The 18,188-nt window shown below is 43.9% G+C and overlaps 1 protein-coding gene across 1 annotated transcript in view; it reads right to left on the bottom strand.

Annotated features, from left to right (window-relative positions):
* Positions 1 to 18,188, bottom strand: part of ZNF414 (zinc finger protein 414) — a 208,798-nt gene that overhangs the window by 157,613 nt on the left and 32,997 nt on the right. Inside the window, exon 2 of the mRNA XM_044281924.1 lies at positions 16,713 to 16,848. Coding sequence (XP_044137859.1) covers positions 16,713 to 16,848 — 136 coding nt within the window. The remainder of the gene's footprint in view (positions 1 to 16,712; positions 16,849 to 18,188) is intronic.

Raw genomic sequence — 18,188 nt, 5'->3', positions numbered from 1 at the left:
TAAGGTTTTGGATGTACTCATTTGTATGATCTGCAGAGAATAGAGGTTTTTCTGGAACCTCTGAGTCTTTATATGATCTTTCACTTCCTGACCGACTTGTTCCCATGTAGGCAGCGGCCTCTGCTTCAGCAACAGCAGCTGCAGTCTGTCGCTGCAGGATGAGCAATTCTGAGTGATTCTAAAACCGCTTCTTCTTGTGCTATGGCAGCTTCCCTAGCTGCTGTCTCTTGTGCTATGGCAGCTTTCTTTGCTGCTAACTCCTGCATCATCATGGCTTCTTTTTCTGCGTACTATAGCTGGACGTGGGCAGCTTCTGCCTTGGCACGAGCTCTAACTGCTGAAGAACTTGCTGAGGACATCTTGCTAACCCGTGAAGTTCTGGACACATAAGACTTTGCATCGTCTTGCTGGGCACTAGGAATGTTCTCCCTGCCTTGCTGTGTCGGCGGTAGAGTGGCATCAGCCTGGTACTTTGTTCCTGATCTTAGACTCATGCTGCAGTAATGGCGTCTCAGTTTATTCCAGACCGCCACGTGGGTTGTCTTTTTACTGTTCTGCTTCGCGTTATTGACTGTTGTATAACACTAGTCAGACAGCTTAACAATAATTCAGAAGTCAAGAAACGTGAGACATCAGATCTGTTTGTATTCTCTTTTCTGAATAACTTTGTAAAACTACAATATAAACATAAACAAAACATATGTATCAGTACATTACATATAATACAGCAGCCTCACTTCATCAGTGAGAGTACTCACAGACAATTCCACCATTAGTCCAGGAATAAATCAAGAGCTCCTCTGCATGCAGCCTGCAAGATCCAGGAGCAGTGATGAAATGGAGGAAATACAGTTCCAGGTTAAAGGTTACTGCCTCTGGCTCAGAGAACAATACACTTCCTGTAAAGTTCTGGCGAAGTAGAAACTAACTTTGACCACTAGATGGCAGCAACGTCAAACATAACATTTCAGTACACTCTTTACAGCACATTACATACATTATAATGCACAAATAGGCAGAACAGATATCAATGCTGATAAAATAAAATAAATATACAGGTAGTGATAAAGGTGCAGTGCATATAAAATAAAATAAAATAAAAATTCAACAATACAATAGAAAGTAAATCGGATATGTACATGAATAAAGTACACACATCAATACTTGTGGATTGGCTAGTGGTATTGCGTATCCACGGACTCTTGTGCCTCCTTACTTGAATATATACAGACGTGGACAAAATTGTTGGTACCCTTTGGTCAATGAAAGAAAAAGTCACAATGGTCACAGAAATAACTTTAATCTGACAAAAGTAATAATAAATTAAAATTCTATAAATGTTAACCAATGAAAGTCAGACATTGTTTTTCAACCATGCTTCAACAGAATTATGTAAAAAAATAAACTCATGAAACAGGCATGGACAAAAATGATGGTACCCCTAACTTAATATTTTGTTGCGCAACCTTTTGAGGCAATCACTGCAATCAAACGCTTCCTGTAACTGTCAATGAGACATCTGCACCTCTCAGCAGGTATTTTGGCCCACTCCTCATGAGCAAACTGCTCCAGTTGTGTCCGGTTTGAAGGGTGCCTTTTCCAGACTGCATGTTTCAGCTCCTTCCAAAGATGCTCAATAGGATTGAGGTCAGGGCTCATAGAAGGCCACTTTAGAATAGTCCAATTTTTTCCTCTTAGCCATTCTTGGGTGTTTTTAGCGGTGTGTTTTGGGTCATTGTCCTGTTGCAAGACCCATGACCTGCGACTGAGACCAAGCTTTCTGACACTGGCTAGTACATTTCTCTCTAGAATTCCTTGATAGTCTTGAGATTTCATTGTACCCTGCACAGATTCAAGACACCCTGTGCCAGACGCAGCAAAGCAGCCCCAGAACATAACAGAGCCTCCTCCATGTTTCACAGTAGGGACAGTGTTCTTTTCTTGATATGCTTCATTTTTTCGTCTGTGAACATACAGCTGATGTGCCTTGGCAAAAACTTCGATTTTTGTCTCATCTGTCCACAGGACATTCTCCCAGAAGCTTTGTGGCTTGTCAACATGTAGTTTGGCATATTCCAGTCTTGCTTTTTTATGATTCGTTTTCAACAATGGTGTCCTCCTTGGTCGTCTCCCATGTAGTCCACTTTGGCTCAAACAACGACGGATGGTGCGATCTGACACTGATGTTCCTTGAGCATGAAGTTCACCTTGAATCTCTTTAGAAGTCTTTCTAGGCTCTTTTGTTACCATTCGGATTATCCGTCTCTTAGATTTGTCATCAATTTTCCTCCTGCGGCCACGTCCAGGGAGGTTGGCTACAGTCCCATGGATCTTAAACTTATGAATAATATGTGCAACTGTACTCACAGGAACATCTAGTTGCTTGGAGATGGTCTTATAGCCTTTACCTTTAACATGCTTGTCTATAATTTTCTTTCTGATCTCTTGAGACAGCTCTTTCCTTTGCTTCCTCTGGTCCATGTCGAGTGTGGTACACACCATATCACCAAACAACACAGTGATTACCTGGAGCCATATATATAGGCCCAATGGCTGATTACAAGGTTGTAGACACCTGTGATGCTAATTAGTGGACACACCTTGAATTAACATGTCCCTTTGGTCACATTATGTTCTGTGTTTTCTAGGGGTACCATCATTTTTGTCCATGCCTGTTTCATGAGTTTATTTTTTTACATAATTCTGTTGAAGCATGGTTGAAAAACAATGTCTGACTTTCATTGGTTAACATTTATAGAATTTTAATTTATTATTACTTTTGTCAGATTAAAGTTATTTCTGTGACCATTGTGACTTTTTCTTTCATTGACCAAAGGGTACCAACAATTTTGTCCACGTCTGTAAATCCATTGATATGGATTACTTAGATATTCCATTAAATCCATATTAAACCGTGTGTTGGATTGTAGTAATTGGGTAGTAGGTAAGGAATTAGGCAATATACATATATACACATATCATATACACATAATAAATAAATATATATATATATATATATATATATATATACATATATATATATATACACACACACACACACATACACAGTGTCGGACTGGGGTACCTAGGGACCACCAGTAAAATGTATTTTGGGGGCCCACCGTACGGATACATTCAAATATAATAAATAATCTAACAAGTTTTTTATATGAACACAAGCTGGTTGAGGTGCTGTACATTGAATATATGTATGTAGTGTACTAAATCTAATGTGTTATGTGCAGGGGCTTGGAGAATAGGGGCCCACCTTGCTCAGGGGCCCACCGGGGGATTCCCCTGTACCCCTGTGGGCCAGTCCGAGCCTAAATATATATATATATATATATATATATATATACACACACACACAGTGAGGAACAGAAGTATTTGAACACCCTGCGATTTTGCAAGTTCTCCCACTTAGAAATCATGGAGGGGTCTGAAATTCACATTGTAGGTGCAGTCCCAGAATTTAAAAAATAAAAAATAAATAAATCAGGAAATCACATTGTATGATTTTTTAAAGAATTTATTTGTCTTGCACTGCTGAACATAAGTATTTGAACACCTGAATATAAAAGCCATTGTTTGTAATTACAGAGGTCAAACGTTTCTTAACCAGGTTTGCACACTGGGATTTTTTCCCACTGCTCCACACAAATCTCCTCTAGATCTGTAAGGTTTCGGGGCTGTCGCTGAGCAACACGCAGTTTCAGCTCCTTCCAAAGATGTTCTATTGGATTTAGGTCTCAAGACTGGCTAGGCCACTCCAGAACCTTGATATGCTTAAGGAGCCACTCCTTGGTTATCCTGGCTGTGCACTTTGTGTCATTGTCATGTTGGAAGACCCAGCCACGACCCATCTTCAAAGCTCTGACTGAGGGAAGGAGGTTGTTGCTCAAAATCTCACAATAAATGGCCCAATTCATCCTCTCCTTAAGAGTGCAGTCGTCCTGTCCCGTTCGCAGAAAAACACCCCCAAGGCATGATGTTACCACCACCATGCTTCACAGTAGGGATGGTGTTATTGGGATGCAACTCATCCTTCTTTTTCCTCCAAACACGACGAGTGAAGTTTAGACCACAAACTTCTACTTTGGTCTCATCTGACCACATGACTTTCTCCCATGCCTCCTCTGGATCATCCAGATGGCCATGGGCAAACATTAGACAGCCTGGACATGTGATGACTTGAGCAGGGGAACCTTCCGTGCAGGGCCGGTGCCACCCATAAGCAAAGTAGGCCACCGCGTAGAGAGCACTCTTGCTGGGGGTGCCTACTTTGCTTATGGGTGGCGCTGGCCCTGCCCGTCACTCACCCCTTGCAACCTGCGGCATCCCCCTCTCTATGGGGTACGGACTGCTGGCTGCGCAAGTATCTCCGACTCCTCACACACAGCAGAGAGAGTGGGCAGATAGGTATGTATAGTGCGTCACGAGTAGAAACAGTGACCTCTACTGGACAAAGCCCATACTGCACCTAGGAGACAGGGAATTTGTCTCCTAGGCGCAGTATGGGCTTTGTCCAATAGAAGTCACAGTTTTTTCTTGTGTCGCATTATACATGCCTATCTACCCGCAGCCCGCTCTCACTGCTGTGTGTGAGGAGTCAGAGATACTTCCGCAGCGCAGCCAGCAGTCCGTACCCCATAGAGACGGAGATGCCACAGGCTGCAGGAGGTGAGCGACAGGCACGATGGCAGGGGAGAGCACCAAAGCACTCATGTCAGGGTTCGTGTTTGGCACCCTCGTCTTTCAGCATGTGAGCTCTGGCTCAGACACGGTAAGTAAGGCAGCAGACTCCTGTGACAGAGGGAATAGGAGAAGACCCCTACTACTGTTTGTGGGTGTAGTGTGCCTCCACATGTGCCATGGAGACCATGGTCAGTTCTTCTATGTGCAGCTCAGTATGGTGCCCTACGCCTGGCTTCACCAAGATTACATTGCCAGCTCAGTCCCTGTACCCTGGGAGGGGGCACATTCCTGTCCGGTGAAAAAGGTGTGTGTCAAAGGGCGTGGTCAATTGGCAGAATCTAGGGGGCGGCAAAATTTGATTTAGCCTAGGGTGCCAAAAATCCTTGCACCAGCCCTGCTTCCGTGCAATGCATAATTTGAAACCATGACGGCATAGTGTAGTGATCTCGGGAGGGGCACTTCCAGATTATTTTCTGTCCGCCGTCACAAAACAATGGTGCTCATAGAACAGACTACACAGTGTAGACCTATACTGTATATTGTGTGGCACAGTGTATTTAAATGTGTATAATATAAACATATTTCACATAAAAGCTTACAATTACTTGGCTTGGCCCTTGGGGATCTTGGACACCACTTCAACACTTTGGCTGGGGGTCTCGGTGGAGCTGATGTTGTGTTTTATCCTAATGACAAAGATTTCATAATAAGAATTTGGAGAAGGGGCAGAGGGATCAGCAGAGCAGGGAGAGGCTGGTGCTGCTACTAGGGGGCTCATACCATTGGGGAGTAATAAAGCCCACCATAATGCCCCCTCCCCCACCTACCAGTAGAAATAATTCTCCTTATAATGTGACAGTGAAAAAAATACCCCCTTTTAATGCCCTTAGTTGAGCTAATGTCCCCATAGTGCCCCCATAATGTGGCAGTATAAAATACCCCTATATAGTGCCCCAGGAAATTCCCCCATAGTGCTCCTCTCCCCCCATAATGTACCAGTATAAAATGCCCCATATATAGTGCCCCAGTAGATGCCCTCAGTGTCCCCCATAATTTGCAAGTATAAAATAGCCCTTCTTAGTGCCCCCCCTGGGATGACCCCATAGTACTCCTCTCCCTTCTTCCCCATAGTACCCACCATAATCCGTTCGTATTAAATGCTACTGTACAGAGCCCACCATATAAAATACCCTTCTTTGTGGCCTCAGTAGATGCCCCTATAGTGCCCACCAATAATGTGCCAATAAAAAGTGCCCCCATAGATGCCCCCCAATCATGTTCCAGTAACAAGAGCCCCCCCAATCATGTGCCAGTAACAAGAGGCCCCCACATCATGTGCCAGTAACAAGAGGCCCCCCACATCATGTGTCAGTAACAAGAGGCCCACCCCCATCATGTGCCAGTAACAAGAGGCCCCCACATCATGTGTCAGTAACAAGAGGCCCACCCCCATCATGTGCCAGTAACAAGAGGCCCACCCCCATCATGTGCCAGTAACAAGAGGCCCACCCCCATCATGTGCCAGTAACAAGAGGCCCACCCCCATCATGTGCCAGTAACAAGAGGCCCACCCCCATCATGTGCCAGTAACAATAGGCCCACCCCCATCATGTGCCAGTAACAAAAGGCCCACCCCCATCATGTGCCAGTAACAGACAGGGGTCTTTAAAGAGCTCAGGCAGGTGCTACTAAGTTATATTAATTAGTGGAACAGTGGTAGACTTTTTAACCAATTCAACCCCACTAGCTGAAACCCCCTTAATGACCAGGCCACTTTTTACACTTCTGCACTACACTACTTTCACCGTTTATTGCTCGGTCATGCAACTTACCACCCAAATGAATATTACCTCCTTTTCTTCTCACTAATAGAGCTTTCATTTGGTGGTATTTCATTGCTGCTGACTTTTTTACTTTTTTTGTTATTAATCAAAATGTAATGATTTTTTTGCAAAAAAAATGACATTTCTCACTTTCAGCTGTAAAATTTTGCAAAAAAAAACCGACATCCATATATAAATTTTTCGCTAAATTTATTTTTCTACATGTCTTTGATTAAAAAAAAATGTTTGGGAAAAAAAAATGGTTTGGGTAAAAGTTATAGCGTTTACAAACTATGGTACAAAAATGTGAATTTCCGCTTTTTGAAGCAGCTCTGACTTTCTGAGCACCTGTCATGTTTCCTGAGGTTCTACAATGCCCAGACAGTAGAAAACCTCCACAAATGACCCAATTTCGGAAAGTAGATACCCTAAGGTATTCGCTGATGGGCATAGTGAGTTCATAGAACTTTTTATTTTTTGTCACAAGTTAGCGGAAAATTATGATTTTTATTTTATTTATTTTTTTGCTACAAAGTCTCATATTCCACTAACTTGTGACAAAAAATAAAAACTTCCATGAACTCACTATGCCCATCACAAAATACCTTGGGGTGTCTTCTTTCCAAAATAGGGTCACTTGTGGCATAGTTATACTGCCCTGGCATTCTAGGGGCCCAGATGTGTGAGAAGAAGTTTGCAATCAAAATCTGTAAAAAATGACCGGTGAAATCCGAAAGGTGCTCTTTGGAATGTGTGCCCCTTTGCCCACCTAGGCTGCAATCAAGTGTCACACATCTGGTAACACCGTACTCAGGAGATTTTACATATACCCATGCTGTGTGAGAGAAATATCTTGGCAAAAGACAACTTTTCCCATTTTTTTTTATACAAAGTTGGCATTTGACCAAGATATTTATCTCACCCAGCATGGGTATATGTAAAATGACACCTCAAAACACATTCCCCAACTTCTCCTGAGTACGGCGATACCACATGTGTGACACTTTTTTGCAGCCTAGATGCGCAAAGGTGCCCAAATTCTTTTTAGGAGGGCATTTTTAGACATTTGGAGCCCAGACTTCTTCTCACGCTTTAGGGCCCCTAAAAAGCCAGGGCAGTAAAAAATGTAAATCTTTCATGGACTCAGTATGCCCCTCAGCGAATACCTTGGGGTCTTCTTTCCAAAATGGGGTCATTTGTGGGGTGTTTGTACTGCCCTGGCATTTGAGGGTCTCCGCAATCATTACATGTATGGGCAGCATTAGGAGTTTCTGCTATTCTCCTTATATTGAGCATACAAGTAATGAGATTTTTTTTTTCCGTTCAGCCTCTGGGCTGAAAGAGAAAAATGAACGGCACAGATTTCTTCATTCGCATCGATCAATGTGGATGAAAAAATCTCTGCCCAAAAAAAAAAAGGAGGGGAAAGGCGTTTGCCAGGACATAGGAGCTCCGTCCAACATCCATACCCACTTAGCTCGTATGCCCTGGCAAACCAGATTTCTCCATTCACATCAATCGATGTGGATGAATAAATCATTGCCGGGATTTTTTTTAATTTTTTTTATATACAAAGTGTTTGCCAAAGCATAGGAACGCCGCCTCCTCCTCAGCTCGTATGCCTTGGCAAACGTATCTTTAACTGCAGAGTAGAAATCTCGTCTTGCAGCGTCGCATACACTGACTTGCGTGTAATCTGACAGCAGCGCAATGCTTCTGTCAGAATGCACATCAGTGCTGCAGCTGGTCGATCGGTTGGTCCACCTGGAAGGTAAAAAAAAAACAGGCCACAACGCAATAATTTTATTAACGTTGGAATAGAACATATAAACTTTAACTTTTTGAACAAAACATTAACCTTTTTGCTTAGGCTCCTTTCACACTTGCGCTCGTCGGTCCGCTCGTGAGCTCTGTTTGAAGGAGCTCACGAGCGGACCCGAACGCCTCCGTCCAGCTCTGATGCAGTCTGAATGGAGCGGATCCGCTCAGACTGCATCAGTCTGGCGGCGTTCAGCCTCCGCTCCGCTCGCCTCCGCACGGCCAGGCGGACAGCTGAACGCTGCAAGCAGCGTTCAGCTGTCCGCCTGTCCGTGCGGAGGCGAGTGGATCCGTTCAGACTTACAATGTAAGTCAATGGGAACGGATCCGCTTGAAGATGAGCCCATATGGCTCAATCTTCAAGCGGATCCGTCCCCCATTGACTTTACATTGAAAGTCTGAACGGATCCGCTCAGGCTGCTTTCACACTTAGAATTTTTTCGAAGTTATTAATGCAGACGGATCCGTACTGAACGGAGCCTCCGTCTGCATTAATATGATTGGATCCGTTCAGAACGGATCCGATCAAACGCTAGTGTGAAAGTAGCCTTACTGGTGTTTTTTTTTTTTTTACCTTTATAGAACAAACCTCTCCTTCCCCATGGGTCAATGTGCAAAGCGCAAATCGCCCAAAGATGTGGCGAAGTGCGTTATGCACTTTGTCCCAGGTGAAAGGAGAGGTTTGCAGCAGCTGTATGTGAATGGGCCCTAATAGCCCTGTGTGCCTGTCCTGGTGAGATGTGATCCCTATGCTAGGTGTACCTGTGTGTGGTACTTCCGGAAACACTCCCCTAAGCATAGGGCAGGGTGGTCAGGACAGTCAGGACAGAAATAGCGGGTGTCACGCCTTATTCCACTCCTGCTACAGACACATCATCTTTTTCGGGGTGACAGTTGGGTTGAGGTACCGGCAACGACATTGGGGAAATGTCGCTCGTGTAGATGGCTAACTACACTGGTGGATGGGGTCACGGAACCTCCTGGGTACAGGAGGTTCTCGATGATCTCTTCCTGAAATTTGAGGAAGGATCCAGTTCTCCCAGCCTTACTGTAGAGAACAAAACTATTATACAGAGCCAATTGAATCAAATATACAGACACCTTCTTATACCAGCGTCTGGTTCTGCGGGAAACTAAATACGGAGACAACATCTGGTCATTGAAGTCCACCCCTCCCATGTGAAGGTTATAGTCGTGGACTGAGAGGGGCTTTTCAATGACACGGGTTGCTCGCTCAATTTGTATTGTTGTGTCTGCGTGAATGGAGGAGAGCATGTAAACGTCACGCTTGTCTCTCCATTTCACCTTGCAAGACGGGTGGTAACGAGCCGTTGGGGGAAGCCCGTGCGACTAGTTCGCGCGGTGCCACAGGCGCCAATCTGTTCTCGAAACAAATGCCTAAAGAGGGCCACACTTGTGTAGAAATTGTCCACATAAAGATGGTACCCCTTGCCGAATAAGGGTGACACCAAGTCCCAGACTGTCTTCCCACTGCTCCCCAGGTAGTCAGGGCAACCGACCGGCTCCAGGGTCTGATCTTTTCCCTCATAGACACGAAATTTGAGGGTATAGCCTGTTTCACAGAGCTTATACAATTTGACCCCATACCGGGCGCGCTCGCTTGGGATGTATTGTTTGAAGCCAAGGCGCCCGGTAAAATGTATTAGGGACTCGTCTATGCAGATGTTTTGCTCTGGGGTATACAAATCTGCAAATTTCTGGTTGAAATGGTCTATGAGGGGCCGAATTTTGTGGAGCCGGTCAAAAGCTGGGTGGCCTCTGGGACGGGAGGTGGTGTCGTCGCTAAAGTGCAGGAAACGCAGGATGGTCTCAAATCGTGTCCTGGACATAGCAGCAGAGAACATGGGCATGTGATGAATAGGGTTCGTGGACCAATATGACCGCAATTCATGCTTTTTAGTTAGACCCATGTTGAGGAAAAGGCCCAGAAAAGTTTTAATTTCGGAAACTTGGACTGGTTTCCACCGGAAAGGCTGGGCATAAAAGCTTCCCGGGTTGGCGGTTATAAATTGTGTGGCATACCGATTTGTTTCGGCCACGACTAAGTCCAAGAGCTACGCAGTCAAGAACAGCTCAAAAAAATCCCAGGGCCGAACCGATCTGAGCTGTCTCAACCCGAACTCCAGACTGGGCGGTGAAAGGGTGGAACTACAGGTGCGGCTGAAGTTGGGGATTGCCAATCAGGGTTTGCCAGCACCTCAGGGATTCTAGGGGCTCTACGGGCCCGTCTTTGCGGTGGCTGCGACGGGGTCACTACTGCTCGTGCCACCGTACCAGCTTCAACTGCCCTTCTGGTGCTCGCCACTTCACCAGGTTGTACGGCAGTGCTGGTACTAGGTCCAGGAAGGGCTGCGCTGCTTGTGTATGCCTCACCACGTAATCCGACAGCACCAGCCCCATTCTGCTGCTCTTGAAGCGGATCCTGCGCAACCTGTGGGGCGGGCGTGGGTGAACGCACGTGTGGGCGACCGATCAGGCCTGATCGGGCAAACACTGCGTTTTGGGTGGAGGGCGAACTAAAGTGACATTAATACTATTATAGATCTGACCGTGATCAGTTTTGATCACTTCCAGATACTATAAAAGTACAAATGCTGATTAGCGATACGCTAATCAGCGAATAAGGGACTGTGGTGTGGTGGGCTGGGCGCTAACTGATCCCTAAACTACCTAACCAAGGGGCCTAAACTATCCTAAAACCTAACAGTCAATACCAGTAAAAAAAAAAAAAAAAAGGGGACAGTTTACACTGATCACTTTTTTCCTTTCACTAGTGATTGACAGGGGCGATCAAAGGGGTGATCAAAGGTTTAATTGGGGTGCAGGGGGTGATCTGGGGCTAGTGTGTGGTGTTTGGTGTACTCACTGTGAAGCCTGCTCCTCTGCTGGATCCAACCGACGAAAAGGACCAGCAGAGGAGCAGGGCAGCCATATAACAGATCATATTTACTAATATGATCTGCTATATGGCTTCTGATTGGATTTTTTAAAAATCAGCAACCTGCCAGCCGCGATCATTGGCTGGCAGGTTGCTGACGAAATACTGCTTTAACTTTTGCCGGCCCGTGATGCACATGCGCGGGCCGGCTCTGACCGAAATCTCGCGTCTCGCGAGATGACGCACAGATGCGTCCAGGAGGAGTAAATCAACCACCTTCCGTACGCATCCGTGCGTTAGGCGGTCCGGAGGTGGTTAAAAGGCACAGTAACAGGTCTATGAAAGCCAGAATTCTAGACCGCCCCTAAAGCCCCACATATAGGCACTTGGATATCAGACCCAAACCCAATTTCTTCCCCGTACAAAGTCAGGGACACATTATTTACACATTATTTGAATTAATCTCATAGGAATTAAAAGTAAAAACAAACTATATAAATACATTAGATTACAAAGGAAACTTATGTAAAAGAGAGAGAGCTCTTAACATAAAAAAGAACAGTAACATAATTATACGCCCAGGTGACAAAGGAGGTGGAATTGTAATACAGAACGTCCAAGACTATGAACAAGAAGCCGAGAAAATCCTAGGCAATACCTGCTAGTATGAGACAACCATAGGAGACCCCTTCCCAGGGCTAACAAAAAAACTGAACGCACTAATCAAACAAGCCTTCACAAACCAATACATAAAAAAGAAAAACTTCCTAACGTCAAGAACTCCATGTACCCCATACTTTTACCACTTGCCGAAAATACAGGGTGGGCCATTTATATGGATACACCTTAATAAAATGGGAATGGTTGATGATATTAACTTCCTGTTTGTGGCACATTAGTATACAGGTCCTTCTAAAAAAATTAGCATATTGTGATAAAGTTCATTATTTTCTGTAATGTACTGATAAACATTAGACTTTCATATATTTTAGATTCATTACACACCAACTGAAGTAGTTCAAGCCTTTTATTGTTTTAATATTGATGATTTTGGCATACAGCTCATGAAAACCCAAATTTCCTATCTCAAAAAATTTGCATATTTCATCCGACCAATAAAAGAAAAGTGTTTTTAATACAAAAAAAAGTCAAACTTCAAATAATTATGTTCAGTTATGCACTCAATACTTGGTCGGGAATCCTTTTGCAGAAATGACTGCTTCAATGCGGCGTGGCATGGAGGCAATCAGCCTGTGGCACTGCTGAGGTGTTATGGAGGCCCAGGATGCTTCGATAGCGGCCTTAAGCTCATCCAGAGTGTTGGGTCTTGCGTCTCTCAACTTTCTCTTCCCAATATCCCACAGATTCTCTATGGGGTTCAGGTCAGGAGAGTTGGCAGGCCAATTGAGCACAGTAATACCATGGTCAGTAAACCATTTACCAGTGGTTTTGGCACTGTGAGCAGGTGCCAGGTCGTGCTGAAAAATGAAATCTTCATCTCCATAAAGCTTTTCAGCAGATGGAAGCATGAAGTGCTCCAAAATCTCCTGATAGCTAGCTGCATTGACCCTGCCCTTGATAAAACACAGTGGACCAACACCAGCAGCTGACATGGCACCCCAGACCATCACTGACTGTGGGTACTTGACACTGGACTTCAGGCATTTTGGCATTTCCCTCTCCCCAGTCTTCCATCTAGACTCTGGCCCCTTGATTTCCGAATGACATGCAACAGTCCAGTGCTGCTTCTCTGTAGCCCAGGTCAGGTGCTTCTGCCGCTGTTTCTGGTTCAAAAGTGGCTTGACCTGGGGAATGCGGCACCTGTAGCCCATTTCCTGCACACGCCTGTACACGGTGGCTCTGGATGTTTCTACTCCAGACTCAGTCCACTGCTTCCGCAGGTCCCCCAAGGTCCGGAATCGGTCCTTCTCCACAATCTTCCTCAGGGTCCGGTCACCTCTTCTCGTTGTGCAGCGTTTTCTGCCACACTTTTTCCTTCCCACAGACTTCCCACTGAGGTGCCTTGATACAGCGCTCTGGGAACAGCCTATTCGTTCAGAAATTTCTTTCTGTGTCTTACCCTCTTGCTTGAGGGTGTCAATGATGGCCTTCTGGACAGCAGTCAGGTCGGCAGTCTTACCCATGATTGCGGTTTTGAGTAATGAACCAGGCTGGGAGTTTTTAAAAGCCTCAGGAATCTTTTGCAGGTGTTTAGAGTTAATTAGTTGATTCAGATGATTAGGTTAATAGCTTGTTTAGAGAACCTTTTTATGATATGCTAATTTTTTTAGATAGGAATTTTGGGTTTTCATGAGCTATATGCCAAAATCATCAATATTAAAACAATAAAAGGCTTTAACTACTTCAGTTGGTGTGTAATGAATCTAAAATATATGAAAGTCTAATGTTTATCAGTACATTACAGAAAATAATGAACTTTATCACAATATGCTAATTTTTTTAGAAGGACCTGTATGTGAGGGGGGAAACTTTTCAAGATGGGTGGTGACCATGGCGGACATTTTGAAGTTGGCCATTTTGAATCCAACTTTTGATTTTTCAATAGGAAGAGGGTCATGGCACATCAAACTTATTGGGAATTTCACAAGAAAAACAATGGTGTGCTTGGTTTTAACGTAACTTTATTCTTTCATGAGTTATTTACAAGTTTCTGACCACTTATAAAATGTTTTCAATGTGCTGCCCATTGTGTTGGATTGTCAATGCAACCCTCTTCTCCCACTCTTAACACACTGATAGCAACACCGCAGGAGAAATGCCAGCACAGGCTTCCAGTATCCGTAGTTTCAGGTGCTGCACATCTCGTATCTTCACAGCATATGTCACAGCATATTGTCAATGCAATCCTCTTCTCCCACTCTTCACACACTGATAGCAACACCGCAGGAGAAATGCCAGCACAGGCTTCCAGTATCCGTAGTTTCAGGTGCTGCACATCTCGTATCTTCACAGCATATGTCACAGCATATTGTCAATGCAATCCTCTTCTCCCACTCTTCACACACTGATAGCAACACCGCAGGAGAAATGCCAGCACAGGCTTCCAGTATCCATAGTTTCAGGTGCTGCACATCTCGTATCTTCACAGCATATGCTGTGCATCACCGGACGGGTGAGTCTACCTTACTAAAGATGGCAGCCCGCATGTGTTCACTGACCATCACTGCTGAGATATTTTCACTCAGTCCATTTAGTGGCGGTGCCAGCGGTGTTGGATCCTGACCTTGGGTCCCCAAGGTACCAAAATAGAAGAAGAAAACCGCAGCACTCCAACTTCTCAATGTATTTCAGTGTTTATTCCTCACCCAACATGCAACGTTTCCACTCAAGTGAGTCTTTGTCAAGCAAAGACAAAGACTCACTGGGTTCGAAACGTTGCATGTTGGGTGAGGAATAAACACCAAAATACATTGAGAAGTTGGAGTGCTGCGGTTATCTTCTTCTAATTTTTTAACAAAACCTCCTTTGACATCAGACATCACCTGACTTGTCACCCCTCATATGTAATCTATATGTTTGAATGCGAATGCGGCCTCCAATATGTAGGGCGTACAACCCAGAAACTACATTGCCGTCTGAATCAACATCGAAAACATACAAAAACTCTACGCAAAACACAGCTTATCAAGGCACTGTGCTAATACTCTGGAAAAAGAAAGACATACTATTAAGATAACCCTGACAGATTTTATACCGCCCAACCCATACAACAGATTTGATCCTCTTCAGAAGTGGGAGATCTATTGGATCTATCAGCTAAACACACTCACCCCGCATGGTCTTAACAAAATGAATGAGAATATAATATAGAAAATATGGAACCAACAATGTGGAGTAAATAGAAACATATAATATAAATAATATAAATATTATGAAACTAATTGTTGCAAGAAAAAGTATGTGAACCCTTTGGAATGATATGGATTTCTGCACAAATTGGTCATAAAATGTGATCTGATCTTCATCTAAGTCACAATAGACAATCACAGTCTGATTAAACTAATAACACACAAATAATTAAATGTTACCATGTTTTTATTGAACACACCATGTAAACATTCACAGTGCAGATGGAAAAAGTATGTGAACCCCTAGACTAATGACGACATGTCCAAAAGCTAATTGGAGTGGGGTGTCAGCGAACTGGAGTCCAATCAATGAGATGAGATTGGAGGTGTTGGGTTACAGCTGCCCTGCCCTAAAAAACACACACCAGTTCTGGGTTTTCTTTTCACAAGAAGCATTGCCTGATGTGAATGATGCCTCGCACAGAAGAGCTCTCAGAAGACCTAAGAATTGTTTACTTGCATAAAGCTGGAAAGTGTTATAAAAGTATCTCGAAAAGCCTTGCTGTTCATCAGTTCACAGCAAGACAAATTGTCTATAAATGGAGAAAGCACTGCTGCTACTCTCCCTAGGAGTGGCCATCCTGTAAAGATGACTGCAAGAGCACAGCACAGACTGTTCAATGAGGTGAAAAAGAATTCTAGAGTGTCAGCTAAAGACTTACAAAAGTCTCTGGCATATGCTAACATCCCTGTTAGCGAATCTACGATATGTAAAACACTAAACAAGAATAGATTTCATGGGAGGACACCACAGAGGAAGCCACAAAAAAAAAACATTGCTGCACATTTACAGTTTGCACAAGAGCACCTAGATGTTCCACACCAGTACTGGCAAAATATTCTGTGGACAGATGAAACCCAAGTGGAGTTGTTTGGAAGAAACACACAACACTATATGTGGAGAAAAAGAGGCACAGCACACCAACATCAAAACCTCATCCCAACTGTGAAGTATGGTGGTGAGGGCATCATGGTTTGGGCCCCGTCATCGAACGAAAAATGAATTCTCAAGTTTATCAAGACATTTTGCAGGAGAACTTAAGGTCATCTGTCCACAAGCTGAAGCTCAACAAAAGATGGGTGTTGCAACAGGACAACGACCTAAAGCATAGAAGTAAATCAACAACAAAATATATTCTATAAAAGATATTCTCCTAAGAAAGCCAAAAACCTCACTTTTGCTTTATAAATATTCAGGTTTGAGGTTTACTAACATTTTGGATTGACCGACAGCACTGTAGTTAAACAAAATAAATTCTCAAAAATACAACTTGCCTAATAATTTTGCACAGTGTAGCTAGTCCTATGAGTATATATTTCCATTTCTAGATTCTAGTTTTGGCTCCTGCTAAATACTATGAAAGCATGCTGAAAGGTGCTCTAAATGATTTCTAGTCCTCTTTAGCTATACTAAAGGCTTTCTGAACCGAGGAAGCATTTGTCCAGATTCTAGTACATTAGAATATATATTTCGAGGACTAGAAAAAAAAATATAAATACACTTGTTGGGTAAAAAGTGGGTGCGTAATTTACCGGTATATGCTAATATGCTTCTTCACAATCAATATGTCATGTATAAAGCAATGTACCATGGTTCACTATACATACTTGAGAGTAAGAGGTTCTTCTTTCTGCCTCCTTCTCTTGGCCTCTTGGCCTCAAGTTTGACCCCTCTTACAGACTGGGGTGTGGAAGGAACTGCATCTGCAGTTTGTGGCTCTGCAGTAGTTTCCTCTTGTTTTTCCTAAAAGAATATAGATAAGTAGGTACAAGTTTATTAGGTAATTATCATTCATTGTATCATAATAATACATTAAAAGACAGGAAAGGATAACTTATTGCTTAAAGGTTTTTTTTTTCTGGGATTTTGATACTGATGACCTATCCTCAGGATAGGTTATCAATAGCTGATCGTTGGTGGTCCGACACCCGGAACCCCCTAGGATCAGCTGTTTGAGAAGGCTCCGACGCTCCTTCATGGGATGTAAAGTCATCAATATATAGTAGTTAAAGGGGTTGTCCAAGATAATCACAAATTTGAGGAATTCCCCAGAATGCTATAAACTAAAATGACTGCATACTTATCTTTTTCCAGCTGCATTCTCTGCTCCGCCAGTCCAGTCTTCCCACTGTTTGTTTACACACTGTAGTTTGGACGTGCAGTGTTTAAAGAACTACAGCGTATTAGCATTAGATATTTAAAAAAATATTTTTTATATGTACATGACCCATCGCTTGTATTAAGAGATGACAGACACTATTACAACCAGTCCCCTTAGGACCGAGCAATTTTTCACCTTAATTAAGCTATGTATACCTTTGGGGTAGCGCCCTCCTGGTTGGTACAGCACACTGTCATCATTAGGTGAGTCTCTGCCTTTTAGTCCTATTGGCATTGGGTAAAGGTGACCTCTTATACCTGGTGAGCACTGTGAATTTACTCTAGTCTAGGGATCGACCGATTATCGGTTTTACCGATATTATCGGCCGATATTCAGGATTTTGACCGCTATCGGTATCTGCATCTATTTTGCCGATATTCCGATAGCGTATGGGGAACACAGATCGCGCTGTTGTCAGCGCTCTCTGTGTTCCCTCAGCAGCACAGGGGAGAAGGAAGCCGTGTCTCCTCCCCCTGTGCTGCTGCAGCCGCTGCCGCCAATGAAAGGACAGGGGACAAGAGAAGAGGAGGGGCTGTGGCCACTGCGCCACCAAATGAAGAGAAATCTCTCATTCGTTCTAATTTCAAATTGAACAGGAGGCGGGAGCTGGCTGCAGAATCACATAGCCGGTGTTCTGCCGAAAGTCTATAGCGGAAGTCACGTGGCGCGCTGCGCAAGCACACAAGCGTACTTCAGCAAAGCATTCCTGCAGCCTCCACTGCAGTAGTTCGCACACCGCACGTGCACACACTTAAGGGTATAGATTTCTTAAAGTGAGTCATCTCCATTAAAATACAGCTCCATTAATCTACATTAATTTGTACCCTCGCGGGCTCGGTTCGCTCGCTACGCATCGGGCTCGCCCTCGCTGCGCTCGGCATTTAGTAAAACTGACTCTATGCCGCCATTGATAGTAAAGAAG

This window comes from Bufo gargarizans, chromosome 1, assembly GCF_014858855.1.
Source record: "Bufo gargarizans isolate SCDJY-AF-19 chromosome 1, ASM1485885v1, whole genome shotgun sequence".
In the NCBI taxonomy this organism is placed as follows: Eukaryota; Metazoa; Chordata; class Amphibia; order Anura; family Bufonidae; genus Bufo; species Bufo gargarizans.
This window is presented reverse-complemented; position numbering and strand designations above follow the sequence as displayed.